The sequence below is a fragment of the Ornithorhynchus anatinus genome, chromosome 5 (genome assembly GCF_004115215.2).
Source record: "Ornithorhynchus anatinus isolate Pmale09 chromosome 5, mOrnAna1.pri.v4, whole genome shotgun sequence".
Classification (NCBI taxonomy): Eukaryota; Metazoa; Chordata; class Mammalia; order Monotremata; family Ornithorhynchidae; genus Ornithorhynchus; species Ornithorhynchus anatinus.
This window is the reverse complement of record NC_041732.1, coordinates 66,115,844-66,133,282: the sequence shown is the minus strand read 5'-3', so window position 1 is coordinate 66,133,282 and position 17,439 is coordinate 66,115,844. Positions and strand designations below refer to the sequence as shown.

At 47.0% G+C, this 17,439-nt stretch overlaps 1 protein-coding gene across 2 annotated transcripts in view; it reads left to right on the top strand.

Moving 5' to 3' along the window:
- Positions 1 to 17,439, top strand: part of TNFRSF8 (TNF receptor superfamily member 8) — a 75,905-nt gene that overhangs the window by 30,114 nt on the left and 28,352 nt on the right. Inside the window, exons 4-8 of one of the 2 annotated variants that reach the window (XM_029064647.2) lie at positions 2,650 to 2,802; positions 10,050 to 10,143; positions 12,264 to 12,496; positions 14,420 to 14,524; positions 15,737 to 15,787. In XM_029064647.2, the coding sequence (XP_028920480.1) occupies positions 2,650 to 2,802; positions 10,050 to 10,143; positions 12,264 to 12,496; positions 14,420 to 14,524; positions 15,737 to 15,787 (636 nt within the window). Of the gene's footprint in view, positions 1 to 2,649; positions 2,803 to 10,049; positions 10,144 to 12,263; positions 12,521 to 14,419; positions 14,525 to 15,736; positions 15,788 to 17,439 lie in introns of both variants that reach the window. The other variant, XM_029064646.2, reaches the window with a different exon arrangement.

Sequence of the window (17,439 nt, the reverse complement as noted above, 5' to 3'; positions counted from 1 at the left end):
CTGGCTTCAGTGTCTCCTTTGTCTTAAAGAGAAGATTCTTCCCTGTATTCCACTGCATCCTCTAGCTATTGTTCCCACCCTCCACCTCCCATTCCTGTCCAAATTCCTCCCATGGGCCCTATACTCTCCAGTCTCCATTTCCTGTCCTCCAACTCCCTTTTTGACCCTTTTACAATTCGGTTTCCTCCCTTTCACTCCATTCAGAATATACTCTCTAAGCCACCACGTCACCTTCTCTTTGCCATATCTAACAGATTCTACTCTGTCTTAATCCTTCTTGATCTCTCTGCTGCCTTTTACACTGGGAACCATTCCCTTCCCTCAGAAGCAGTATCTAACCTCATTTTTCGGGCACAATTCTCTGCGGGTTCTCCTCTTATCTTTCTGGCAAATCCTTTTCAGCTTCTTTGTAGGCAGGGAACATGTCTACCAACTCTGTCATACTGTACTCCCAAGTGCTTTGAACACTGCTCTGCACACATTAAGTGCTCAATAAATCAGATTGACTGATTTTTCTTAAAGTCTTCCTTTACCTTGCATTCCCTAAATGTTGGTGTTGTTCAAGGATCTGTTTTGGGTCCTTTTCTCATCTTATTTTACACTCACTCCTTAGGGGAACTCATCTGCTTTCATGACTTCAACTGCCACCTCTATGCAGATGACTTCTGAATCTATTCCTCTGGCCATGATGCCTCTCCATCTGTTATCTGCATCTCCACCTGCCTCCAGGACATCTCTACCTGGACGCCCTCTTGACTCCTCAAGTTCAACATGACTAAAGTCCTCTTCTTCTCTCCCAAATTCTCTCCTCCAGCTAAATTTCCCACTGCAGTCAATAATTCTGCTATCCTCCTTGTCTCTCGAGCCCTGTTTCTCAAGCATTATTCTGGATTCCTCCCTTTCTTTCAACCCCCATAATCCGCCTGTCACCAAATACTGTTGGTTCTTCCTCCACAACATTTCCAGAATCCATTTCTATTTCTCCATCAAAATGGCCACCACATTGGTCCAGTTGCTTGTCACAGCCCACCTTGACTACTGCATCAGCCTCCTTGTTGACCTCCTTGCTCCACGCCCTGTCCTCTCCAGCCCATACTTTACTCTGCTGCCCAGATTAATTTTCTTAAACATTTTTCTGCACATGTTTTTGCAGTCCTCCAAAACCTCCAATGGTTATTCATTCCTCTCAGCGTCAAGCAGAAATTCCTGAACATCGGATTTAAGACACTTAATCAGCTTTCTCCCTTTTACATTCCATTTTATTCCATTTTACATTCTTCATTCTGCTCAAGTTACTCACAGTGCCTCGTTCTTATCTCTCCTGCCTCCAACATCTTGCTCTCGCCCTCCCCTGTCTGGACCTCCCTTTTTTTCATGTCCAACAGACCACAGTTCTCCCCATCTTCAAAACCTTATGAAATTACCTCTCCTCCAGCTGGCCTTCCCTGATTAATGCCTAATCTCCCATTTTCTATCTCCCACTGCTTCTCCAGTCCTTTGGTGCTGTCTAATAATTTAAGTTTTCACAAAACCCTAATAACATTCGTGCATCTTCTATTTACTCAGTTACTTAGGCAGCAACATAGCCTAGGGGTCAAAGGACCTGGGTTCTAATCCCTGCTCCCTCATTTAAGAAGCAGCATGGTTTAGTGGATAGAGCATGGGTGTGGAAGTCAGAAGGACCTGGGTTCTAATCCCGGCTCCTCCACTTCTCTGCTTTGTGACCTTGGGCAAGTCACTTAACTTCTCTGAACCTCAGTTTCCTCATCTGGAAAATGGGGATTAAGAATGCTAGTCCCATTTGGGACAGGGACTGTGTCCAACCTGATTAAGGTATATCTACCGCAGCACTTAGAACAGTGCTTGGGATATAATAAGTGCTTAACAAGTACCTTTTTCCTGCTGTGTAACCTTGGGCAAGTCACTTAATTTCTCTGTCCCTCAGTTCCCTCAACTGTAAAATGGGATTCAATAGGTGTTCCCCCTCCTACTTAGACTCTGAGCCAAATGTCAGACAGGAACTGTGTCCAACCTAATTAACTTGTATCTCCCCCAGCACTTAGAACTGTGCTTGACATGTAGTAAGGGCTTAATAAATACCATAATTATTATTATTTTTATTACTTCTTATCTGTAGCTTAAATGTTTTTCCCCTCCTGTAGCTTGTTAACTCCAAAAGGGTAGGATTCATGTCCTTAGTAGAAAGATCCCGGGCTTGGGAATCAGAGGTCATGGGTTCTAATCCCAGCTCTGCCACTTATCAGCTGTGTGAATTAGGGTAAGTCTCTTAACTTCTCTGTGCCTCAGTTACCTCATCTGTAAAATGGGGATTAAGACTGTGAGCCCCATGTGGGACAACGTGATTACTTTGTATCAACCCCAGCACTTAGAACAATGCTTTGCACATAGTAAGTGCTTAAATGTCAGTATTATTATTCTACTGTATTCACCCAAGTGCTTGGTACAGTGCTCTGCACCCAGGAAGCACTCGATAAGTGCTACTGATTGACTGATTTATATTGATCGATTGATTGAATAGTCTCCCTGCTGCACAAAACTTTCTGGCCTGTAGGTTCTGTGCTTCCATCTCTTCCACCACCTCTCTCTGAGGATCTCTCCCCCACCAGCTTCAAAGATCTTTTCTTCCAGATGACCTCGTGGAGAAGGCACCTTGTTCCGGGAGATCTCATCGGATCTGCCAGTGCAAAGACGGGATGTACTGCACCACCTCTGCCATCAACACCTGCGCCCGCTGCACGAAGCACTCCGTCTGTGACCCCGGGACCAGAGTCAAACACCAAGGTAGGAATCCCTGCCTTTTTCTCGCTGTACCTCGATCTTGTCTATCTCTCTGCTGACCCCTTGCCCACCCCCTCCTTCTGGCCTGGAACGCCTTTCCTCCTCAAGTCTGTCAGACAATTACTCTGCCCCATTTCAAAGCCTTATTGAAGGCATATCTCCTAGCCTTCCCTGACTAAACCCCCCTTTCCTCTTCTCCCACTCCCTTCTGCGTCGCCCTGATTGGATCCCTTTTTTCATCCCCGTCTTCCAGTCCCACGGCACTTATGTACACATCTGTCATTTATTTATTTATATTCATGTCTGTCTCCCCCTCTAGACTATAAGCTTGTTGTGGGCACGGAATGTGTCTGTTCATTGTTATGCTATACTCTCCCAAGCGCTTAGTACAGTGCTCTGCACACAGTAAGTGCTCAATAAATATGATTGACTGACTGTTCTCCCTCCTACTTAGACCGTGACCCCCATGTGGGACAGGGACTGTGCCTAACTTGTATCTACCCCAGCACTTTGAACAGTGTCTGACACATAGTAAGCACTTAACAAATACCACTAAAAAAACTCAAAACTGAATGGCTTCACAGCCCAATCGGACTGTTTAGATATAATGCAGCCTCAAATAAATATGGGGTAGGTAACGATCTAGGTTGGATTAGTAAATTGGTTGCTGGAGGGGAGGGCTGCTTAAAAAAAAAAAGGGTGGTAAACTTTTCATCTTATCTGCAAGTCTGTTTTTATTATCCTGTGGGTACAGGTGTGGGTAAAGTTCAGAGTGGATTAAGACTCAACAGCCAGAATAATAACCACAGATTAGGGCTACGGGCACTTTTATTCCTTCTGTTTAACAGAAATAGTACAATTATTATTGTTATTATTATTCTGCCTCATTGGCAAGAGGACTCTGTTTCTGCTTTTTCATATCAGTCCATGCAGCCATCACTGTTTTCTGGATCCCCTAGTGCCTTCCCCACTCCTTAAAACCCCTGCAAGAGAACCAAGAGACTTCTTGAGACTTTGTGATGGTAGCTGCAGCTTCTAAGTTTTCATCACAGAAACTGGCAGCTTTCCCAAACTTGCAAAAAAAAGGAAAAAAAAATTGTTCCTTTGAAACCACTGGAATTTTCTAACTTTTCTTATCTCTCTGGCTGTTCCTTCTCAGACTCTTTCGCAGGCTTCTCTTCTACCTCCCACCCTTTATCTGAGAGGGTTCCTCAAGGCTTGGTTCTGGATCCCTTTCTGTTCTCCAACTACACCGGATACCTTGGAGAATTAATTCACACCCACGGTGTCAACTACCATCTCTACGTCAGCGATTCCCAAATCTACATCTCCAACCCTGACCCCTCTGCGGTCTCACATTTTCTCCTGCCTTCAGGACAGCTCTACTAAGATGTTCACCTACACCTCAAACTTAACACATTCGAAGCAGAACTCCTTGTCTTCCCAACCAAACCCTGTTCTTCCCGTCACTGTAGACAATGCCACTCACCTCCCTTCTTCACAAGCCCATAACCATGGCATTATTCTCAACTTATTTCTTTCATTCAACCCAGGTGTTCTATCTGTCACCAACTCCTGTTAGTTCTACCTTCACAACATCTCTAGAATCGGCCATCCACATTTTTATCACGCGATCTATGCATTTACCATATTCCACTTTGTCTACTGCATCAGCTTCTGTGCTGCCCTCCCTGTCTCCTCTCTCTCCCCTCTCCAGTCCATACTTCACTCTGCTGCCTGGATCATTTTTATAAAAAAAACTTTCAGTCCGTGTTTCCCCACTCCTCAAAAACATCCAGAGGCTGCCCATAAACCTCCACATCAAATAGAATTTCCATACCATCGGCATTAAGACATTCAATCAGGTCTCTCACTCCTAGCATACCTTCTTAATCTATTACAAGCTTGCACACTCCACTCCTCGAACGCCAATCTACTCACTGTATCTTGATCTCATCTATCTCACTGCCGACCCCTTGCCCATGCCCTACCTGTGGCTTGGAAGTCCCTTCTTTTTCATATCTGACAGATTACCTCTCTCCCCACCTTCAAAGCCCTCCTAAAGTCATATCTCAAGTGGCCTTCCCTGACTAAGCCTCTATTTCCCCTATTCACCCTCCCTTTTGCACTCCATAAGCACTCACCCCATCCCCCCACCAGCATTTTTGTACCTATCCAAAACTTATTTTATGGTCTCTCTTCCTCTTTAACTGTAAGCTCCTTGTGGGCAGGGATCATATCTACCAAATGTATCGTACTGTACTCTCCCAAGTGCTTATACAGTACTCTGGACACAGTAAGGGCTCAATAAATATGATTGACAACAAGCAGTGTGGCCCAGTGGGAAGCAGTCTGGCAGTATGACCTTCTGGAAAGAGCAGGATGTCAGAGGACCCGAGTTCTAATTCCAGCTCTGCCACTTGTCTGCGGTGTAACCTTGGACAAGTCACTTAACTTTTCTGTGCTTCATTTAGCTCACCTGTAAATGAGCCCCATGTGGAACATGTCCCATTTAATTATCTTCTATTTAGGAGAAGCAGCGTGGCTCAGTGGAAAGAGCCGGGCTTGGGAGTCAGAGGTCATGGGTTCAAATCCTGGCTCAGCTGCTTATCAGCTGTGTGACTTTGGGCAAATCACTTGACTTCTCCGGGCCTCAGTTACCTCATCTGTAAAATGGGGATTAAGACTGTGAGCCCCACGTGGGACAACCCGATCACTTTGTATCCTCCCTGGTGCTTAGAACAGTACTTTGCACATAGTAAGTGCTTAACAAATACCAACATTATTATTATTACCCCTGTGCTTAGTTTAGTACCTAGCACCCAGTGCCTGGCACATTGTAAGCGCTTAACAAATACCATAAAATATGAGATTGATTGAGACTGCTTTTTAAAAAAGACAAATGGAAGTTGAAGTGGCCAGAGAGATGGTTTTAAGGAAATGTAGCTTTTATTCTTAGTTCAGCCTTGAATCTGCAGTGAACCCTGAGGTCAAATGTTTCATGTCTTTGGTCTTTTATTGTCTCATCTGTAAAATGGGAATAGTAATTTCTAGCCTCTTGCTAGGAATGTTATGAGGGTGAAATCGTTAATAATAATTCTTTGAATTTAGGAACAATACTTCTTCCAAAAACCTAAAGATAATTTCTGAAAAGACCTTATGAGTTTCTCAGAAACAAAGGCGCTGGCTAACTATCTATGTCTGAAAAATATCACCTGAAACCGAAAACCACAGTAGGAAAGATAAATGCTGAAATATGTGTGAGGGTTCCTGCCTGTGTTTGGAAATGGGGATGTTGTTGAGGATTTATGATAAGCCACTGTGTGCAGGGAACTCAATTAGCCCTGGGAGGGCTAGGAGGGAAAAGGCGAAACAAACAACAGTAACACCATTCCAGCCATAAAGCAGCTAAACAGGTGAAGACTGAACAGACACGAATACCCCTTCATAAGTAAAGATACATAAAGTGCAAAAGAAAAGAAAAAAGAAAAGAAAATGCACCCAGAAGAAAACCAATAGTGGAGACATAATTATCAGGTACCCAACAGTGGGTTAAACATCATGTACTCACAAAAACAACTTATGAGACAGATATGGTGGCTCAGTTACCTCATCTGTAAAATGGGGATTAAGATAGTGAGCCCCACGTGGGACAACCTGATTACCCTGTATCTATCTCAGTGCTTAGAACAGTGCTTGGCACATAGAAAGCGCTTAACAAATACCATTGTTATTATTATTATTATTATTAATAAAAGGGCAGCAGTTGGACACTACGGGCTAGAGGAGTGGAGTTTCAGGTTCCTCACAGCTCAGTCAAACAGTCCCAGTGGTCCCAGCCCCAGGCCCAGCCCCAGGCACTGCCCTTCCTAATCTTTTCAGCATTGAAAGACTTTAGGCTGCCACCGATTTCTCTCCCTCCCTGGGCTCCAATGACTGCCCATCCACCTCCACATCAAACAAACTCCTCACCATCAGCTTTAAGGCACTCAATCAGCTCTTCCTCTCCTACTTTACCTCTCTAATCTCCTATCACAACCCGGCCTGAACAATACGCTTCTTTAATGCCCACCTACTCGCTTCAGGTTGATCCAGCCTGTCTCTCTGCTGACCCCTTGGTTCTACCCTCCCTCCATCCTGAAATCCCCTTCATATGCAACAGAGCATGGCTCAGAGCATGGAAAGAGCCCGGGCTTGGGAGTCAGAGGTCATGGGTTCAAATCGCTGCTCTGCCATTTGTCACTTGTGTGACTGTGGGCAAGTCACTTCACTTCTCTGTGCCTCAGTTACCTCATCTGTCAAATGGGGATTAACTGTCAGCCTCACATGAGACAACCTGATTACCCTGTACCTACTCCAGTGCTTAGAACAGTGTTCTGCACATAGTAAGCGCTTAACAAATACCAACATTATTATTACTCTTCCCACATTCAAAACCCTAAATCCTATCTCCTCCAAGAGCACTTCCCCTACTAACCCCTAATCTCCCCACTGTATTGACCCTCCCTTCTGTGTCATATGAAACAGCGTGACATAGTGGATAGAGCACGGGCCTGGGAGTCAGAGAGTCATGGGTTCTAATCCCGGCTCTGCCACTTGTCTGCTGTGTGACCTTGGGCAAGTCACTTCACTTCTCTGGGCCTCAATTACCTCATCTGTAAAATGGGGATTGAGACTGAGCTCCACATGGGATGGGGACTGTGTCCAACCCAATTTGCTTGTATCCACCCCAGTGCTTAGTAGAGCGCCTGGCATATAGTAAATGCTTAACAATTACCTTAATTATTATTCATTATTATTATTATTATTACTTATGCACGTGGGTCTGTCCCCCTAAAGCATTCTGACACTCACCCCATTCCCAGCCCCACAACTCTTAGGTGCATGTCTTTATGCTCTGCTGTTTCCCCTATCTGTAATATATTTTGTCAGTCAGTCAATTGTATTTATTGAGCACTTACTGTGTGCAGAGCATTGTACTAAGCGCTTGGGAGAGTACAATATAACAATCTAACGGACACATTTCCTGCCCACAAGATCTTACAGTCTAATGTCTGTCTTCCCCACTAATTATCATCATCATCATCATCATCATCATGTTTTTGTAAAGCACATGCTATGTACCAAGTACTAAGCGTTGGGCTAGATAACTGTTAATCAGATCCCACATGGGGCTCACAGTCTAAGTAGGAGGGAGAACAGGAAGTGAATCCCCATTTATTAGATCAGGGAACTGAAGTTCAGAGAAGTCGAGTGACTTGCCCAAAGTCACACTGCAGACGAGCGGCAGAGCTGGGATTCGAACCCTGGTCCTCTGCCTCCCAGGCCCCGGGCTCTTTCCACTAGCCCAAGGTGCTTCTCCACTAGACTTTAAGCTCCTGGGGGCAGGGATCATGTCTGCAACTCTATTACATTGTACTCTCCCAGGTGCTTAGTAGAGCACTGTACATTACTGTACACTGTAAATGCCATGGATTGATTGGGCTGGAGCAGGGGCCAGAAAGAGCCCGGGCCTGGGAGTCAGAGATCATAGGTTCGAATCCCACCTCTGCCACTTGTCAGCTGTGTGACTGTGGGCAAGTCCCTTAACTTCTCTGTGCCTTAGTGATCTCATCTGTAAATTGGGGATTAAGACTGTGAGCCTCACGTGAAACAATCTGATTACCCTGTATCTATCCCAGCGCTTAGAACAGTGCTCTGCACATAGTAAGCGCTTAGCAAATACCAACATTATTACTATTATTATTATTGTTTCTGATGGCGTGGGGTGGGGCAGGCCCTGCTTGTAGTCTGGGAATGGTTTGCGTTAATTGGAGAAGGAGAGATATTGCAGGAGTGAGGAGGGCTCTTTGTGTGTGTGTGTGTATGGGTGTGTGTGTGTATGGGGTGTGTGTGTGTATGGGGTGTATGTGTGAGAGAGAGAGAGTCTCTGGGGTCACTGGAAGATCTATTTTCATTTTGTGTTGTTATGGCTGGGCTTTCCAAATTCTCATATTTCTAAGCAAATTCTCAAACCACAAGTCGGTTTCCAGAGAAAAACCGAGGGAAGGTTAAGACCTTGCTAAGTGACTCTTCGTTCAGAAAAGCGATAAACACTCGGGCAACCACGAGCGTTCCCTGTGAATCTATTTGGTGTGAAAATCCTTGAGTGCCGACGCTGTGGTGCGGCCCACCGGATAAGAGGCAGACGCTTAGTCTGGGCCGGGGCCGAGCGGTCGGGGGGCGGGGGGGCGGTGGGGGGTGGCTTTTCTCGGCCTTTTTTTCCACCAGATGGCGCCAGAACTGCGGGTGGGGCAGTTGCTCGGCCTCCTGCGGGAGCTGAGTTATCCTTCTGTTCACCATCACAAGGCTCGAACCAAGCCCTTTCTTCCCAGGCCCCACTCCCTTCCCAGGAGAAGTAATCGACGCTCCCACCGATGAACCCCTTCCCATTCAGTGTCAAGTTCCCATAAAGAACTTCAGCGTGGCTGGGTGGAAATAATAATAATGTTGGTATTTGTGAAGCGCTTACTATGTGCAGAGCACTGTTCTAAGCGCTGGGGGAGACACAGGGGAATCAGGTTGTCCCACGTGGGGCTCACAGTCTTAATCTCTATTTTGCAGATGAGGTAACTGAGGCACAGAGAAGTGAAATGACTTGCCCACAGTCACACAGCTGACAAGTGGCAGAGCTGGGATTCGAACTCATGACCTCTCCAACTCCAAAGCCCGAGCTCTTGCCACTGAGCCACGCTGCCTCTCTGCAAGAGCCCGGGCTTGGGAGTCAGAGGTCATGAGTTCGAATCCAGGATCTGCCACTTGTCAGCTGTGTGACTGTGGGCAAGTCACTTCACTTCTTTGGGCCTCAATTACCTCATCTGTAAAATGGGGATTAACTGTGAGCCTCATGTGGGACCACCTGATGCTATTGTTCTTGTCTGTCCGTCTCCCCCCATTAGACTGTAAGCCCGTCAAAGGGCAGGGACTGTCTCTATCTGTTACCGATTTGTACATTCCAAGCGCTTAGAACAGTGCTCTGCACATAGTAAGCGCTTAACAAATACCAACATTATTATTATTATTATTATTATTATTATAAATGCCTTCCAAGGATGCGGCTGCTCCATCCGGAGGCAGCAGGCCCGTCTGGGTGGTCCCTCACACCCAAGGCCTTTTCCAGCCCGGGGTTAACATCAAGTTGTCTGCTCCTCCTCTCCCACGGATGGGCGACCCTCCCCGGTCACTCACCACTGTGCCCCTTTTTCCCGCAGGTACCCCGGAAAGGGACACCGAGTGCGAGCCGAATCCAGTGGGGACAGACTCGGATGTCATTTCCAGAGAGGGGGACTGCGGATCTCACACCAAGTAAATTCCCGCCTTCGCTCTGGACTGCTTCTGAGCTGGGGAAGGAATGGGGTGGGAAGCACATCGATTAGCTTGCGTTTACCCCAGCGCTTAATGCGGGGCTTGGCACACTAAGCCCTTAACAGATACCACAGTGATGATCGTTATTTCAGCCGCTGGGGTCTCTAGGTAGAGTAGAGAGGAGGGAGCATGGTGTAGGTGGGAGAAACGAAGCTGGGCGCGGAAACTCGGATCCCCACGTTCTTCTCTTGACAGTGGCCCTGCTTTTTCCATAAAGAAAATTCTCTCCGGGCACAAGGGGCAAGCCAAGGGTGCCTATCTCTCTGCTGGCCTAGGCAATGGGTGAGTCCAGATCTGGAGGGCCTAGGTAGAGGATCCAGTTCAGAGTGACTTCTGGAGGTTCATTCTGGTCGTGGGGAGCCTGGATTTGTTTTGGGGTCTCCCGGGCTCAGAACCACTGCGAGGGAATCTGATTCAGCCTCCAGGGCTGGGGAATTCATTCATTCAATAGTATTTATTGAGCGCTTACTATGTGCAGAGCACCGTACTAAGCGCTTGGAATGTACAAATCGGTAACAGATAGAGACAGTCCCTGGCCTTTGACTGGCTTACAGTCTAATTGGGGGAATGTGACTCTGGGCTGTTTCTGAACTACCTGTACTTGGCTTAGTGGATAGAGCACGGGCCTGGGAATCAGAAAGACCTGGGTTCTAATCCCAGCTCTGCCACATGTCTGCTTTGAGACCTTAGGCATGTCACTTCATTTCTCTGTGGCTCCATTACCTCATCTGTAAAACGGGGGTAAGAGTGTGAGCCCCTAGTGGGACAGGGACTGTGTCCAACCTGATTAACTTGTACCTACCCCAGTGCTTAGAACAGTGCTTGGCATAGTAAGCGCTAAACAAGGACCTTAATCATCATCATCATCATCCCTTCCCCTAATAATAATAATAATGATAATGGTGGTATTTGTTAAGCGCTGACTATGTGCAGAGCACTGTTCTAAGCGGTGGGGTAGACACAAGGGAATCAGGTTGTCCCACGTGGGGCTCACAGTCTTAATCCCCATTTTACAGATGAGGTAACTGAGGCACAGAGAAGTTAGGTGCCTTGCCCAAAGTCACACAGCTGACAAGTGGCAAATCCAGGATTCGAACCCATGACCTCTGACCCTACTGCTTTTCAGGATGGCTATCCCTGCCTAGAACAGGTTGGAGGATGTACTGCTGATGGGTGCAGCAACTTGTGTTCTACCCACCCCCCTGCTAGTCAGCTCCACCACCTTCTGTACTCACCACAGAGGTGGAGAGTGCCAGACAATCAAGGCCTCCCAAGCCACAGTGCCCTTGCCTTCCACCCAGCTACAGTGTGAGAAGTAGTGTGGCCTAAAGGAAAGAGTACAGGCCTGGGATCAGAGGCCCTGAGTTCTAATTCCGGCTCTGCCAATTTCTTGCTGTGTGACCTTAGGCAAGTCGCTTAACTTCTCTGTGCCTCAGTTCTCCAGTTCTCCTTCCTAGAAGCAGCGTGAAAGTGGAAAAAGCACAGGCTTGGGAGTCAGAGGTCATGGGCTTGAATCCCAGCTCTGCCACTTGTCAGCTGTGTGACTGTGGGCAAGTCACTTAACTTCTCTGGGCCTCAGTGACCTCATCTGTAAAATGGGGATGAAGACTGTGAGCCTCACGTGGGACAACCTGATTACCCTGTATCTCCCCCAGCGCTTAGAACAGTGCTCTGCACATAGTAAGTGCTTAACAAATACCAACATTATTATTATTAATTCCAGCTCTGCCAATTTCTTGCTGTGTGACCTTGGGCAAGTCGCTTAACTTCTCTGTGCCTCAGTTCTCCTGTTCTCCTTCCTACTTAGATTGTGAGCTCTATGAAAGACAGGGACCGTGTCCAACCTAATTAACTTGTTCCTACCCCACTGCTTAGAATAGTGTTTGATACACAGTAAGCACATAACCCATAGCATAAAAAAAACTGCTCTTCGCCCTTCAGTTCACTCAGCAGTATTATCTGCAAGGTTAATTTCCCTGGGCGCTCCCTCTCCACGGACCTCAGCTCCCCCTCAAGGAATCGCAAAGATGTTCATTCTCTATCCTGGTTTCCTTGCCCAGCTGCACCAAGTTGAGCAAGCTGATGAACAAGAGAGGAAATGCCTCGCACGACCAAACCACCCTGGAGAGCAGCCCGGCCTCACCCACTCTACGCAGCTTGTTGGGATCCACCGTTACCACGCTGCAACAGACCATCACCGGCCCCACCGCTCAACCAGCAGCGCCAAGCCCCAGCCCCCGAGCTAGTGACCTCGTGCTGGTTGCCGTCGTTGACACTACAGGGCAGACGACAGGTATCGTCCCCCAGGACAGCATCAGTAAGTAAGACACAATGCAGAAAGCCATGAGTAGGCATTCATGGAAAGGCACCGTGTGTGTTTTCATTTACATATATGCATCAGTATTGTGCCTTTTGTTTTTTCATTATTGTTCCCTCAAAGTTGTCATTTCTCAGCTTTTTTCCCGCTCCTTGGTGTTTTTTCCCTCCTCCCCCCATTCTGTTTACCAGTATAATAATATGTTGGTATTTGTTAAGCACTTACTATGTGCAGAGCACTAAGCGCTGGGGTAGACACAGGGTAATCAAGTCATCCCACGTGAGGCTCACAGTCTTCACCCCCATTTTACAGATGAGGTAACTGAGGCACAGAGTAGTGAAGAGACTTGCCCACGGTCACACAGCTGACAGGTGGCAGAGTCAGGATTCGAACCCATGACCTCTGGCTCCCAAGCCCGGGCTCTTTCCACTGAGCCACGCTGCTTCTCTATACTAACTGTCTATGGACTCCACCCCCTGGGAAGTTCCAAAGAGTCTTTGGTTGCAAAGGGATTTCCCCTGGGGCCTTGTGTGTCTCAAGGGGCGGCACCCTGAAAACCCTGTGGGGCCGGTTCCCGTTCGGACACCATAGGGGCAGTGTCACAGAACCGTTATGCACGAGGAGAGCGTACTCCCAATTACTCCCCAGGTTAAGAACAAGCTAAGGGGCCCAGAGAGGAAGGGAGGAAGGAAGGAAGTAGGCTTGGGGAAGGTTGACCTCTGTTGTTGCTTCTGCAGGGACTGGTTTCTTAGCTGTCCCTTCAGAGAGGCTTTGACTAGTTCTGACAGGCTTCGCCCAGAAAAGTGCTCTTCCCCTGAGCACCCACACACCCACCTGCCACTCTTGTTGAGGATGAGAAGCAGCGTGGCTCTGTGGAAAGATCCCGGGCTTGGGAGTCAGAGGTCATAGGTTCGAATCCCGGCTCTGCTGCTCGTCAGCTGTGCGACTGTGGGCAAGTAACTTAACATCTCTGTGCTTCAGTTACCTCATCTGTAAAATGGGGATGAAGACTGTGAGCCTCATGTGGGACAACCTGATTATCCTGTATCTACTCCAGTGCTTGGAGCAGTGCTCTGCATTCATTCATTCAATAGTATTTATTGAGCGCTTACTATGTGCAGAGCACTGTACTAAGCGCTTGGAACGAACAAGTCGGCAACAGATAGAGACAGTCCCTGCCGTTTGATGGGCTTACAGTCTAATCGGGGGAGACAGACAGACAAGAACAATGGCAATAGATAGAGTTAAGGGGAAGAACATCTCGTAAAAGCAATGGCAACTAAATAGAATCAAGGCGATGTACATTTCATTAGCAAAATACACATAGCATCTGCACATAGCAAGTGCTTAACAAATACCAACATTATTATGAGAAGATTGCATTTGATAGTCAGCCCACCTTCAGCCTCACAGCACTTCTGGACAGATCTATATTTCAGTGTCTGTGTCCCTTTCTAGACTGTAAGTTTCCAGTGGGCAGAAAACATGCTTACCAACTTCCCCATTCCAGCTCCACAGGACTTATGTATATATCTGTAATTTATTTGTTTGCATTGATGTCTGTTTTCCCACCTCTCGACTGTAAGCTCATTGTGGGCAGGAAATGGGTATTGCTGTATTGTGCTCTCCCAAGTGCTTAGTATAGTGCTCTGCACGCAGTAAGCGCTCAATAAATACCATTGAATGAATGAACATTTTTCAGTCGATCAATCGATGGCATTTATTGAGTGCTTATCTGTGCAGAGCACTCTACTCGGTGTTTGGGAGAATACAATGTAACAGAGTTGGTAGACACGTAGCTCTTCTGTATTGTACTCTCCCAAGTGCTTAGTTCAGGCCTCTGCAGATAGTAAATGCTCAATAAATACTACTGATGGATTGATCCTGTTTGCATTGCAGGCCACGGGACACTTTTTGTAGAGATCGCAGCAGTCGTGGCAGCCTCTGGCCTGGTCCTGCTTCTGATTTTCCAGCGCAAGTCGTGTCGAAAGCGGATCCTGAAGAGTGAGTTGGGGCCAGTATGGTGCTGTTACCGGAAGGGCAAGGGAGGGTTTGGGGGCCGGGGCGGAGTCCTTATCTTCTGTTCACTCATTGGGTCATATTTATTGGGTGCTTACTGTGTGCAGAGCACTGTACTAAGCACTTGGGAGTACAATAGAACAATAAACAGACCCCTTCCCTGCCCACAGTGAGCTAAAAGTCTAAAGGGGAGAAATGGGGTTGGAAACAGTTCCTGTCTCATGTGGGCTCACAGTCTCAATCCCCATTTTACAGATCAGGTAACTGAGGCACAGAGATGTGAGGTGAATTTCCCAAGGTCACACAGCAGACAAGTGGCAGAGCCAAACCTGTGTTCTCTCCACTAAACCATGCTACTTCACACTGTAAGCTTATTGTGGGCAGGGAACATGTCTACCGACTTTGTTATATTGTACTCTCCCAAATGCTTAGTACAATGGAGCAGCGTGGAGCATTTTGGCTTAGTGGAAAGACCCCACCCCTGAGAGTCAGAGAACCAGGGTTCATTCATTCATTCAATAGTATTTATTGAGTAGAGCACTGTACTAAGTACTTGGACTGTACAATTCGACAACAGAGAGATACAATCCCTGCCCAGTAATGGGCTCACAGTCTAAACGGGGGAGAGAGACAGCGAAGCAAAACAGACAAAGCAAAACAACATCATCAAGATAAATAGAATCATAGATATATAACATCATTAACAAAATAGAGTAATAAATAATATATACAAATATGCACAGTGCTGAAGGGAGGGGAAGGAGGAAGAGCAGAGGGCAGGAGAGGGGGGAATGGGGAGGGGAGGGTTCTAATCATTCATTCATTCAGTGGTAATCCTCACTGCACCACGTGCCTGCTGTGTGACTTTAGGCAAGTCACTTCACTTCTCTATGTCTCAGTTACCTCATCTGTAAAATGAGCACCCAACACTTGTTCTCCCTCCTATTTAGATTGTGAGTCCCATGTGGGACAGGGACTGAGTCTGACCTGATCACCCTGTATCTTTTCCAGCACTTAAAACAGGGCATGACACCTAGTAAGTGCTGAATAAATGCAATAATTATTAGTACAGTGCTCTGCACACAGTAAGCGTGCACTGGATAAATACGGTTGATTGATTGTCCTGATGGGAACCTGCTGGGGCTCAGGGAACCTTTGGAGGATTTGCCGCTCCATCATGAGTCTCTTGTTTTTCAGAGCTTCACCTGTGCACCGGTCAAGTGTACAGACCCAACCAGACAACCTTGGGTAAGTGATGGGGAAAATCTTCTCTCCAGTGAGCAGAGGCAGGAGGCAATAGACCCTAACTAGGCCCCATTTCTGCAAACATCTGGGGTCCTGATGACGAACTGTCTAGTGGGAATTTACATTCTTTTCGATTTCTCTTTGACAATTAAGAGTTCTTCCCAATAGGCTCTTGTTTGGTTAACAACTAATGGCTCAGGTGTGGACTAGCCAGGCCTTTTGTTATGGTATTTGTTAAGTGCTTACTGTGTGCCGAGCACTGCTCTAAGCACTGAGATAAATATACGGTCGTCAGCTTGGTCACAGTCCCTGTCCCACATGGGGCTCATAGTCTAGGTAGGAGGGAGTATAATTTTAATCCCCATTTTACAGATGAGGAAACTGAGGCACAGAGAAGTTAAGTGAGGAAGCAGCCTGGCCTAGAAGATAGAGTAGGGCCTGGGAGTCAGAAGGACCTGGGTTTTAATGCCGGCTCTGCCACATCTACTGTGTGACCTCGGGCAAATCACTTCGTTTCTCTGTGCCTCAATTTCCTCATCTGTAAAATGGAGATTACGATTGTGAGCCCCATGTGGCACAGGGCCTGTGCCCAACCTGATTATCTGGTATCTACCCAGAGTTTAGAACAATGCCTGGCAAATTATTATTTAACAAATACCATTTTTTAAAAAAGTGACTTGCCCAAGGTCACACAGCAGAAAAGTGGTGGAGCCAGGATTAGAATCCAGGTCCTCCGGCTCCCAGGCCCATGCTCTTTGCACTTGGCAATGTGCACCTTTTGCTCTCTTCTTCCTCTCATTCACTCTCCTTCAATCAGTCAGTCAACCAATCAATGGTATTTATTGAGCAGCCATCTCCAACACTCAGATTGGATAGGCAGTTGTCACCGGTGGATTTCAGTAAGGTTTATTTGCCAGCCTGTGAGCCTCCTGGTGAGGAAAGGAGAGAGTTTAGCATGCAGCCTCTCAAGCAGAGCCATTTCCTTTTATTCTGCACATACACTCAAGGTTTACCCCTTGTCTCTCCAGCTGTAGTGGTCTCAGCTTTTCCTGAGAAGCCGGTTGGCCTAGTAGATAGAGCACAGGCCTGGATGTCAGAAAGACCTGGATTCTAATCGCGGCTCGGCCACTTGTCTGCTGTGTGACCTTGGACAGAATCACTTCAATCCTCAGTGCCCTCACCTGTAAAATGGGGATTAAGACTGTGAGCCCTCTGTGGGGCGGGGACTTTGTCTACCGGATTATTTTATATCTACTCCAGTGCTTAGAACAGTGCCTGGTACATACTAAGTGCTTAACAAATGCCACAATTATCATCCTGTATGTTGGGTCTGGATGAACTCCGGGCCGGATGGCCAGTTCCTGATTCCTCTACATGCTAGTCTCTCCCACCCTTTATCTCCACTCCTGGAGAATAATAATAATAATGTTGGTATTTGTTAAGCGCTTACTATGTGCAGAGCACTGTTCTAAGCAGTGGGGTAGATACAGGGTAATCAGGTTGTCCCACAAGAGGCTCATAGTTAATCTCCATTTTACAGATGAGGTAACTGAGGCACAGAGAAGTCAAGTGACTTGCCCACAGTCACACAGCTGACAAGTGGCAGAGCCGGGAGTCAAACCCATGACCTCTGACTCCGAAGCCCACGCTCTTTC